General features: G+C 45.7%; 1 protein-coding gene across 1 annotated transcript in view; it reads right to left on the bottom strand.

Moving 5' to 3' along the window:
* Positions 1 to 3,759: 3,759 nt before the first annotated feature.
* The window catches only part of PTGIS (prostaglandin I2 synthase), a 51,033-nt gene continuing 42,142 nt past the window's right edge, over positions 3,760 to 12,650 (bottom strand). Inside the window, exons 11-12 of the mRNA XM_039497657.1 lie at positions 5,224 to 5,375; positions 3,760 to 4,344 (exon numbers count right to left, since the gene is read on the bottom strand). Coding sequence (XP_039353591.1) covers positions 4,200 to 4,344; positions 5,224 to 5,375 — 297 coding nt within the window. The 3' untranslated portion in view covers positions 3,760 to 4,199. The remainder of the gene's footprint in view (positions 4,345 to 5,223; positions 5,376 to 12,650) is intronic.

Here is a 12,650-nt window from a genome sequence, read left to right on the forward strand (position 1 = left end):
AAATAGCACTGCTCATACTAACAAAAGTTAAACACCTTTCTCCTTTTGCTACAGCGTCAGGCTCGTCTCCGTTTTTGCAACGATCAGATACATTTATATACAAGTTAATTGTATCATTTGTTTTTTAGAAGGATTACGGTAAGATGCTATGTACCATAGTTAATGTCCTGTAGGGAACATTCCTGAATTGACAGGGCACGGCCTAGATCAGCTAATAGTACTTTTCCATTTCCAACCCCTCATCCTGTAGGCAGTGCTGTGCTATACCATGGATACAGCATGTAGAGCGATTAGGCCAAGCCAAAAGGCTGGTTTCAAGCATCCTTGACTAAAGGAAGGCCTTACGGTTAAGGCAGTGGACTGGGACTCGAGATCTATATAGCTCCTGACGCTGACACAGATTCCCTGTGGTCACCTAAGCTTTCTGTGCCTCAGCTCCCCATCTGTAAAATGGGGATAATGACACTGCTTTACTCAGTAGGGGGTGGTATGAGGCTAAATCCATTAACATCCATGCTTAGATATTACGGTGATGAGGGCCATATAAGGTCCTAGAGTTGCAGCCTGATCTGGATCAGAAATTTGTGTCAGCTCAGCAGCTTACGTGACTCTCACCCTCTTGGTTCACCGTCCATTATGGAATGGAATAATTTTCTCTTCGGTCCCCTTGCGCTCACCCTGTTTTAAGTCATTGATGTATTTTACTTTATTACATTAAACTATTTGGCAGGAGTGAGGGCTTGGCTACACTTGCGAGTTACAGCATAATAAAGGAGCCCCAGGTGCCCTAGCTCACTCCCCGTCCACACTGGCAAGGCACGTAGAGTGCTCTGACTCTATGGCTACAGCGCTTCTGGTACTCTATTGTGGGGAGTAGAATAATGTTTGATGCACCCCCGCTGGAGCGCCCCAGCATCAGTGTGAACGAGGTGTTGCATTACTGAGCTCTGATCAGCCTCCGGAAATGTCCCATAATCCGCTTAAGTCAAGTGGCCACTCTTGTCTTTGTTTTGAATGGCAGCGGGAATGCTGTTTCTGACAGCCGGCTCCTTATCTGCCCTGAGACAAAGCAACCATTAGTGTGGAATGCTGTGAGTGAGAGAGAAAGGCGGGGAGAGGGGGCTGCTGCTGTCTGAACTTACAAGACAGCACGCTGACATACTCTCAGCCCCCCCGAAACCCACTCTCTCTCCCCGCACATACACACAACACACTCTCTGTCACACTTCACCCCACCCCACCCCCCCATTTGAAAAGCACGTCGCAGTCACTTGCATGCTGGGATAGCTGCCCATAATGCACCGCTCCCAGTGCCGCTGCAAATGCCGCAAATGTGGCCACGTCAGTGTGCTTGAAGCTGTCAGTGTGGACAGACTGCAGCGCTTTCCCTAGTGCACTCTCCAAAGGCTGGTTTAACTCAAAGCACTCTACATCTGCAAGCGGAGCCGTGCCCTAAGTCCCAGGGCCAGATCACAGTCTGTGTTGCACGGCTACCTTGGAGTGGAGCCTGAGCTTCCCCTCAGTACAACAGGAAGATACAGCAGTAGCGTAGCAGGCAGACCTAGCAGCTTCCTGACAGCTAGGGAGGAGATCCAGACAGCTTGCTCAGTGACACACCATGGCGCCAATGGACCAGTCTAATTGTTTGGGTGCATGTCCTGGCCCCAGCCTTCCTATGCCCCATTCTTTATGGAGCAGTAGTAAAATACACCCAACCCCTCTCCCCCTTCCCAGCCAGCACAGCCAGCTACCCTTAGCCATCCTGCCTGTGTGACCACAATGGCTAATGGATCCCCAGTGTGCCCAGAAACTGCTACAATCCCCCTTGCACCAGTGAGACAGGACATTGCCTTAAAGAAGGGGAGCCATTTTCTTTTCAAGGTCTTCTTGATCTCACTGCAGAAGGTACAGAGCTGACTATAGCCGCTGTGGTATCACGGCGGACAAAGATAACCTGTTAGGTATTAGGCCCTAAACTACTTGGGAGCTTATAAGTCAAACATGGTCCTTTCTGGATCTGTGGTACCAGACGTGGCAGAGCTCCTCCTTACCAGACTGTGGAGACTAAGAGCTGCTAGTTCTGGGATTGATGAGGTCAGCGTAAACCTTATTCTTCTAAAGAAATTTGGATGTGCTAACAACTGAAGAGAGAGATGATCAGCTCCATTAAAGTGCTTTTCCCGGCTGTAATTTAGACTCATTTCTCCAGCCAGCAGCTGCTATGTTTAAAATGTAGATTTTTAGAGAGATTGCTTTAGGAAGGCAAAGGGCAGCAGCTAATAGGGCTATTACCAGGTTGACTATAATGAGCATTGTAAATGTATATAATGCTAAAGGAAACATCCAAGCTACAATAATGTGTTATCTGAGTTAAGGTGGGTTGATAGCCCCAGCCGCACTGCAGAAGAGAGGTTTAAATAAACCTCTACTGTAATAGCAAGATTTTTAGGCAGTATATTGCTTTCAGGGCCATAAAGACAAGTGCTGTCGTGTGTAATGAAGACAAAGTTTTGTTAAAACTTCACTCACAAAGTTTTGAGGTAAAATGGTTGGTTCTTACAGTGCCACAGTGTCAAATGTTATCAGTTCTTTCCTGCATATGGCTGACTTGTGACTGTCAGGATGGTATTGCCCATGAAACCTGAATATTAAAGTGTCTGATCATGTCAGTACATCTTGTATTTTAATGCACAAGGGGGCTGAATTAAAGTTGTGCAGATAACTTTCATTCTAGCATTTCCAAACTTTGTGTCTGATTTTGCAACTTTACCATTCTTTTAATGTAGCTTTTTGTCTAACTAAAATAATAACTTTATTTATATGCATATGTGTTTGTGTGTGTGTGGGGGGGGATTCTTGGGTAGATGTGTATGCATATATCTTCTTTCTGCTAAAATAAACAAAACAGCATAACATTTCTCAGTTCATAGACCTTAAATGGCATAGTCCTGCTTATGTCTTTCTCAAAGCACTCAAGAGTAGATGAAAGATTTCCAGATATTTGTGGTTAGTAAAAAAAAAAGATTAATGATTTGTCATTGGAAATTGAATTAAAAAATAAAGGATTCCAAGACATTTTCTTTACAAAAATAAATTGAGAGGAGAACACGTGCAAATTAAGCAGCTCTTGTTCAGAAATGATCCCAGGAACAGATGCAATGGCTTTGCACTGCACTGTCAGGGGATTCTGGACACCAACGAAGCATAAACAGACTCAGAAGGGTCAGCCTCATACAATGGGAATCCTTCAGTGGCATCGAGTCAGTGCAGAGGTTTCAGTGTCAACTCTCCTTCTTGTTGCCTCTCCCTGCTACCAATGCAGTTGGCGTGGCTGGAGGAAAGGGGGCACAGGGCAGCATCTCTTTGGAGCCATCAACATCTTCCATAAATTAGAGCAGCCTGAAGGGACCAGCCTGCATTCAAGAGCTCCAAGATTAAGAGAGTGCAAATGGAGAACATTATGTCACTTTCCAACACTCTCTCCCACACCACACACCCCTCCTACCTACCTGTGCTATGTGCAATTTGTCCGGCCAGCCCATAATCTGGGCTGTAAACCTATGATCTGGAATGGCCCTTACCTTCAGCAGTCAAAATGATCAGATAATTCCACTAAGACACAATATGCTTAATGATGCTGACCCACTCAAGTGTATCTTCCTTTCCAAAGTTCTCTCTCATGCTGGGATGCAGGAAGACCAACCCTCTGTATGGACGCCAAGGCCCAGCTACTCAGAAATAAAAACTCAGCTTTCTGTGTCATGACTCTGCTAGATATATTTCGTCGTACCCAAGGATTTGCAAGAAATTCCATGAATGTGCAAAATTGGTTGAGAGTTACACACAATAGCTTATGACAGCTATAGTCTCCCTTGAAACGTGCTTCCGTGATGTAAAGTTCGCTTTGACTATATCTAGTGATTAGTTACTAAACATGACTGTATGGTATGTTGAAGCTCCCCTATTAACTAGAGTCATTTAGCATTAAAGCTTAATCTAGAAGGTACAAAGCCAACATAATGGTGACTTTTTTTCTTCTAATGTTCTAACTGCTACCATTACCCCAGCCCAATGGATTAATTAATAAAGCCAAAATACACTACTTGGATCTAGAATCAATTCGATGACAGTTATCAGAAAAACCAGAGGAACACAGAGGAGACCAGCTGGATGATGGAAGGGAAGCCATTGCTATTTTACTAATCTTTCAATTTATATTGAATCATGATGTCATTCTCTGGCTGTAACATTCCGAAGCCGTATCTTCCCTTGTCAAACCCTGGGATTCTTGCTTCAGGATCTTTCAGTTCCAAGTCAAAATTGGTTAACAAGATGAAAACAAACCTAAAATGGTAAAATGACCAGGTCAGTAAAGTATATGTTATTGACGATCTACTAGTTTTTCTATGCTTAGAAGGCAAATATAGAGGGAACTGGTAGTTCTGCCTGTAGTTAAGGTTGCCTGATACTTCCTACTATTAACACCCAGTTTTCAGTTGCTTACGACTTTGCCAAACTTTAACCATTCAGATGGAACTTTTCCAAACCAGGTGCCTGCCACAGGCTGAATTATTTTGGAAAATTTCAGAAAAAATGGTTTAGCCATTTCCAAGAATGACATTAGGGAAAAATACATTGTACAAAGTGAAGAAGTGCTATTGACAAAATAGTATGTGATCATTAAAGACTGTATCATAATGCATGCAATGGGGCCCAGTGCAGGTTGCACAGGAAAACTTAATTCTGGACTTTCCTAAGTTTTGCATCCTTAATATAACATTGACTTTACAACCTTCACGTTCTTTTGATGTCGTTTTATGTGTGCAGTATATGTATGAAGTTACAGTAGAATGGGAGGCCTGGGAGCATTTCCTCTCTACCACCACAGTTTACTATGTGGCATAACTAACTAATTCACAAGTCATTTAGAGATTTTGTGATCTATGGTGTTAAAAAAATACTTATTTAAAAAATAAATAAAATGTTTTCCAAAAGAGTTTATATGGGTTATTGAGGAGTAGATACAGAGTTTATAAATGGTCTCAACCTGTATTTATACAAAGTAGATGCCAGAGGGATTAGATAAATATTATCTGTTTTGCTATTATTATTTTTTTTGAACAGAGGTCCAAATTTTATAGAACAAGAGGGTTCTTATGCTGGATATTAAAATTACAAGTGGCCTGAATAACTAAGTTTCAGAGACTCTCTGCATTTACTTACTGTTTGATGCTATTGACTGCATGGAACTTTCCAATACATGTGTTAATTCCTGCTCCCCATGGCATGTTGTAATATTTCAGCCTTTCCCCTCCTTTATAGAAATCTCTTTTCTCTGTGTTGTCTGCATTCAGGAATCTATCGTATTTAAATTTCTGAAAAATAAGAACGCATTTCTCTCACCCAGTTATTCTCTGTCCCACGGGAGCAGATGGCTATCTCTGAACACCGAGGCAATCATTTGCTGTATATTTGTACTGTGATATCACCCAAAATGTTGTTGTAGGGAGAACATTAGAGGCTTTCTAATCACCGACTGGAAGACACTCTGAGAAGTAGGGAAGCCTATGATGAAACACCTGTCAGGGGTGGTCTAGATAATACTTAACCCTGCCATGAGTGCAGGGGACTGGACTAGATGACCTCTTGAGGTCACTTCCAGTCCTATGATTCCATGTTTTCCAAATGAAGATTGGAGAATATAGGTCAAAAGAGCAGTGTGCTGGGGAAAACACAGATATGGACTTCCCTATCTAGGGCGACCTAACTAGGTTTTAGAGACATGAGAAGACTTTCCAGGGAACCTTGGTATGGACTGGGAGAGAGAGAGCAGAGCAAAGTGCACCAGCATGGGTTCTGAGATGAGAGATTACCCCAACCTCTGACCTTCCAAATGTGTGTTCCCTACCCTGCAGTCGTGCAGCATGCAGCCATCGGGTATGTATGAGCATAGGAAGAAATGGTTTTCTTTATTTTTTAATCTATTTTCTCTCTTAAATAAGTTATACATTCTTTTTCTTCAACTGTAACTTGGATGTGATTGTTAATGTGAAAGAGAACCATTGTTGACTGTCCTAGGGAGCTGGGGGAGCCTCTACCTTCCGAGTGTGAATCCACCAACCCTGCAGAGCTAAGCTCCACAAACTGAGGTTTGGAAAGGGCCCGAGTTTCTCTCCCTAAAGAGAAAGGTACAAAGGCTCATGCTAGCATATGTGAAGACCCTGAGCCAGAAGTGTATGATGATCCACCATAACAGACACAATCAAGAGTTTCTTCCACACTGGCAAATAGCTGTGAAATGGAGAGTCTTCAATGATCTCATCCAGCTGGAAACAAACCCAATCATTCCCCGATGCTCATCTTTGAAATCATGCAAACATCTGTCCTGCTCTAAACCTTGCCTGCCTGCAGAACACACACAACCATGAAGACTGCGTATTTTCAGCTTGGTGACTCATATGCTGAATCCTTTAGTCGTGCAAAGTAATGCAAACACATAGTTCACTGGTCTATCATTCCCGCTTGGAATTCTGCTTTTTCACCTATTCTAATGGAATGGTTAAAGCAGGGTTTCTCAAACAGGGGCAGTGATCCGCGGCCAGTGGGAGCCGCGATTGGCCAGACCTGCGGACGGGGCAGGTAAACAAACTGGCCCGGCCCACCAGGGGCTTTCCCTACACAAGCGGCAACCCCTGTTTGAGAAACCCTGGGTTAAAGGGCCTATAATCAACTAACAGGAAAATCCACCATTGGTTCTGATCTTTCTCACCTATTAGGGCACCAGCTGATTGTCCTAGCATTGCTCATGTGGACCAAAACCTATTTCCTTAAAAGGGAGTTTCCCCTGAATAAACACTGTGGGAATTAGCCCTGACTAACAAATACACCGAAGGATAGAGGAGTACGGAATAGTCTGAGTATGTTACATTTGTGCACTTGTGTTGACAAATTCTGAAAAATCATTAGGAGAGGCAGCTTGGTCCAGTGTCGAGGGCATCAAACTAGGAATCAGGAGATGTGGGTTCTACTTCTTGCTCTACCAGTGACTGACTATGTGACCTCAGGCAAGTCACTTGACCTCTCTCGGTCTCCTTTCCCCATTTGTAACATGGCAATAGTTTTCCCTTGCAGTACTCTTGGCTAGCGTCTCAACCCGTTGAATGTTTTCTCTGGCATGTTCTTCGGCAGGACTATTATATAATCCCAGCCAGGGGTGGCTCTAGGCACCAGCGGGCCAAGCGCCCGCTTGGGGCGGCATCCTGGGGAGGGCGTCATTTGGCTCCGGTTGAGCTCCCGCCGGTATGCCTGCGGCAGGTCCACCGGAGCCCGGGACGAGCGGACCTGCCGCAGTCATGCCTGCGGCGGGTCCCGTCTTCCCGCGGCTCCGGTTGAGCTCCCGCAGGCATGACTGCGGGAGCTCAACTGGAGCCAAATGCCGCCCTCCCCAGGATGCCGGAGCCGCGGGAAGAGGGGACCCGCCGCGGGACTGGGGAAGGGCGGCGCAGCGCTCCGCGCTGCTTGGGGCAGCCTACTTTGTAGAGCCGCCCCTGATCCCAGCAAACACTGATTCCTAGATTTCAAGGTCAGAGGGGGCCATTATGATAATCTATGAAAATGTCCTGCATAACACAGGCCATAGGACACTCCCCCACCCCCCAGTAATTCTTGCGTAGGGCCCGTGAGGCAGACCCTCAGCTGTAAGTTGTCAGAGCTGCAGTAAAGCTAATGGGGCTATGTTAATTTACATCAGCAGAAGATCTGTGCGCACAGCTTGTGGGTGAGCTATAGCATGTCTGTCAGCCAAATGTCCAGTGTGGACTGTCAAAGACTTTGAATGATGGAGGATCCACCACACCCCTAGGTCTTCAGCATGATCTTGTTATGCTTCATCTAATTATGCCTTTTTCTGCTCAATTAATGATATAGCTGTTTGTGGTCAGAAATCTCTTTCCCGTGTAGGTACTTATAGACTGTGATCAAATATTGTCAGAGAGCCAGCTGCAGCAGGGCCAGTCTCCTAGCAACACCCTGGACACAGGGATCCTAATGGGGGCTGCCTGGTTGACTTCACTTCCTGATTGATGGAGGGGTGGAGCTAGCTACTATTTAATCCAGCAACAGCCAGTGCTGGCTGGCTGCTCAACATGTTCCCTACCCACAGCTGGCTTGGTCCTGCTTCCTACACTTACTACTTCTCTGCCTGCCCCTGTGCCCTCTTCAACCCTTACCCTTCTCCATCCTTGACACCACAGCTCTGCTTTCTGACCAAATCTCTGGCTCACCCATTGGTTCTGGCATTCAGCTTCTGATCCCTGGCCCTGACCCTCAGCTCTGTTCTTAATTATAGCTCCAGGTATTCTGTGGCCCTGAACCCTGACTTCAGTTCAACTCCATTCTAACCTCCAGGCCTGGTGACCGCTATGGCTCTGTCCATTAGGCCCAACTGCCCATGTCCTGGTCATGTCCTTGAGAAGCATAAAGGAACACAAAGATTTTTGTAGCCTGGGAAGTGTCTCCGCAACCTAACATCATAAATGGAGAAACACATTTCATGCTAGGAGAAGCTATAAATTCCCCCAGATTAATGGGCATAGACAGAAATCCACTAACAGCTTGAATTTAGTGCTGGTGGAAAGTGATGAATTGACAATCCTGGAGACTGAAGTCCTGAGTTTATCCACAAAACAGGAGCTGCATGTGCAAGTTTTCCTCACCCTGTCCTATCGATGCACCTCAACTCTAAGCTATAGGACCTGCCTCTAGGGAGACAGACTTAGTTCACTGGAGCCCTTACATGTGATTCAGCTGCAGGATTTGGGAGCAGGTCACTTTACCACACAAACAAACCAGTTCCCTTGGTTTTTTTCAATGAACCCTCAGTGGAAAAATGGCATCAGGTCCCTGTATACCTTTGCATGGAATAAGCTCAACTTCAAACGATAACCAAGCTGCCAAAATTTGCTCCCTGCGCACCCCAACTTTGACTCTCTTCCAGCAGTATCGCGAGAGCATTAAAAACAACACAATCCGTCAAAGAGCCAGATGTGACATACGGCGCTGAGCTGCTATTGCTATTGAGAAAGGAGCGGTGACTCAGGGGGGAAAAGAAGTCAAATTTTCTCCAGTCTTGCCTGATGATCTTTCGTCTTTTAAATCAACCTGTCATAGGGTTTTGTTGTGTTAAACTAATATTTGGAATCCGAACACTCTGTCTCTGAATGGAGCACAGTAACTTAACCAGTTATAAGAGGTCTTTTGACCTTGCAAACTGTATCTAAAAGCATTTACATTGCTGTAATGCTGACATCATTTCTGACATTTTGGTCCATGGTAGACTACGTAGAGGAAGCAAAAACAGCTTGTTTCTTTGTTACCAAACAGCAATTAGCAGGGGGCTTAAGGGGTAACATATGTTTCTATATTTAAAGATTGCATCAAGTTGTTATGGCAACTGGATAGTGGAATTCCAGTCGTCATAACAAGTCAGCGTTGTCCTCACGTACCATTGTTTCCACAATTTCATTTTTAGAGCTCAAGTTTACATAACTTACCAGCCTTTCCCATAACACTGAATCTGAAGGAGAAAAGTAAAGTAACTCATTTGATCTTTTTTCAAGACAAGCTTTTCCCCTTAAAATGAGAAGCAGATTAAAGGAACATGATAGAATGTGCTCTTAAACCTAAACAGCATTTATTAAAACAAAAGCCAATTGCAGAAATCCTCGGAACCCTCCAAGATGCTGGAGTGCCAGGATCCAGATCCAGTTGGTAGCAACCAAATGTTGTTAGCCTCTTGGTGGTCATTCTTGAATGGGCCAGTCCACCTTGGTTCCAGCTGCAAACAGGACCACTATGGTAGTTGGTACCCATTGGCAGGAACAGCAGAGAATGTACTGCCTGAACCGCCCATGTAGAATGAACTCTTTCATGCTCTCTCGTCACTCCCATCAGGTCAAGCCTGAGGCACTCTTACAGCGTGGTAAGAGACGTCAGTACTGCTGTGGCCCAATGCTGTACCTGTTCTGTTTGGCCAAAGGAGAGAAGACTTTGGTCTCTATACCTAGCTGTGTACTTTTATGGTCTTCATCTCCGTAGTATCCGAATCTCTAGGGGTGTCAGGCCAAATCTCACCTGAGCATTGAATATTCACACTGTTCTTAAAAATAATACCTATAAAGCACAACAAGACACCTTAAAGAAACATCACAGTTGTGCTGCCCTCATTCAGATGCTGGCTACTATCCCTGCTGAAAGAAACCTCATTCCAGTTTGGCGTCTAACTACATTTTGTGCTGTAGAAACTGCATCATATGTCCAAGTCTCCAATTTACAGTTGTAAGTTAATGGAACTCTTCACCCAATCAACCAGAGTCTTGCCATTAATTCCTGCTGAGTTCTTGGTTTCAGCTCTCAAAAGGGCCGGACCCGCTGGGCGTGCTACACATAGTGCGACCCCTTCTTCCGACACCAGCGTCCCTGCTCTGCCGAGTTGCAGCGGACGGCCAGGACCTTCTAGGTCAGCTTCCCAGTAGAGGAGTCTAGTCACACAGAGTCTGGCACGCTCGAAGTGCAATGTGCTTTATTTACACAGACACGCCAGTCCTGAAATGAGATCACCCAAACAGCATGCAGGGCAATCCAATCCCTTCCTCCAGGACTCTCAGTCCTGCTTCACAGAGAGCGACTCTGCTTCAAGGCTTAACTCTACTCAGAGCCCCAGGCTGAGAGCAATCACTCCTGCCGCTCACAAAGCATCCTCTCCCCAGGCTGACTTGACAGAAAACCTCAATACCACAACCTGTCTTCCCAACTGCTCACAAACCCAGACACACACTTTCAAAGACTATGGGTTACAGCACCACCTGGTGATGCCTGACAAAACAATAAATAAATAACAACAGGCAGGGCAGGCTCTAGGCACCAGCTCAGGAAGCAGGGGCGGCAGATCTGAAGGGGCGGCACTCCGTCAGTTCTTGAGGCGCACTCCAAACCCCCCTCCCCTTCTTCAGCGGCACTTTGGCAGCAGCTTTTTCTTTTTTCCTTCCTTGGCGGCAGTTTGGCGGCAACTTTTTCATTTTTTCTTCTTCAGCGGCACCGCTGTGGCCGTTTTCTGGGGTTTTTTTCTTTGCTTCGCCGCTTGGGGTGGCAAAAAAGGTAGAGCCGGCCTTGATAAGAGGTGTTCTAGTATTAATATTGGAATAGTGATTCTGATATTAAACTACTCTGCCACTCAACCCAGAGTAACCGAGTGATAGATTTTCAAGATGAAAGTGACAGTCAGCGCGTGAAGCACTACAATTGGAACAGCAGCCATCGGATCCTTTGCAACATGTCACTAAAGCAGCAGGCGGTTGTTATGGGAGGGGGCAGTCATTCGCCCGCACTGGAAAGCACTAAACGGGATTCACCCAAATCGGAGAGAAAATGGCCAGCAGTAGTTACAGTGCTAGCAGTTTCCAAAGAAGCCAGAAGCCCATCTGGAGCATTGCCCAAAACGGGAATGTCTGGACTGTGCTAATATTCCTTTGTGATGTATCCAATCTCTACACATTGTGCAGGGAAGGTGGGGGGTTAGGGCTATAGGGACAGGAGGATGGGAATGGGAAATGATCCATATAGCCTGTAGTAATTACTGAGATTGAACTGTAGAAGAGCCCTTTCCCTCTCCCATGCAGTGCTAACCACTATGAGGACCCCTTTGCATCCCACAGATGACAGGGAAAGAGATCCCTCTGTGCAGTCCTATGCAATGGGATTATATTAAAACTCTTCTCTAGATCTGGTTACATATAACAGAGTTACAAATAAGTCAGCCCTTTCTGCTCACAGTAGTTCCAATGTACAGTACTGTACATTCAATGTTAAAGGAACTCAAGTACTTCACAAGCATTTGACCACACAAACTAGAGATGAGGAGGATAAGCAGTCCAGCTTTTCAGAAAGGGGAGAGGACAGCTTCCACTAGACGAGTATGCAACCAGTACACAAACAACCATAGGAACTGCACTGAGATCCAGCTCTCAAATACTGGATTGTGGCAACATTAAATGAATCAGATGGAGCTTTTCTGAAATTTAACTTCAATCAGGGCAAAATAAAGTCCAGGATATTTAAATACTAGCCATTTCAGGCTACATTTCCAGAGTTCAGGTGCAGAATTGCATGCACAGCTCAGGTAACTGCATGCACAAATGACCAGAATTGGTCCCTCTCACATGCTGTTGCCTCATTTGCCTGTGTACTAGTTGGCCACAGTCAACGTGAGGATCAAACCCGAGACACCAAATGCACAAACCTCCACTACTTCAGCTAAAAGAGCAACCTTGCTAGCTGTCAAAAGGTTGCAGGCTCTTTGCTTGGTCCTGCCACTAGAGGGAAGCTTGAGCAAGTTCACTAAGCCAGCATATCACAGTAGGTGTGCATGCAAATCACGGCCGGCTCCAGGCACCAGCCCAGCAAGCAGGTGCTTGGGGCGGCCAACGGTGAGGGGCGGCACATCCAGGTCTTCGGCGGCGGGTCCCTCACTCCCTTTCGGAGTGAAGGACCCGCTGCCGAATTGCCGCCAAACACTGAAGCGGCGGCAGTAGAGCTGCAGATCACAACCGTGGCTTTTTTTTTTTTTGCTGCTTGGAGCGGCAAAAACCCTGGAG

This window comes from Mauremys reevesii, linkage group 13, assembly GCF_016161935.1.
Source record: "Mauremys reevesii isolate NIE-2019 linkage group 13, ASM1616193v1, whole genome shotgun sequence".
Taxonomy (NCBI): Eukaryota; Metazoa; Chordata; order Testudines; family Geoemydidae; genus Mauremys; species Mauremys reevesii.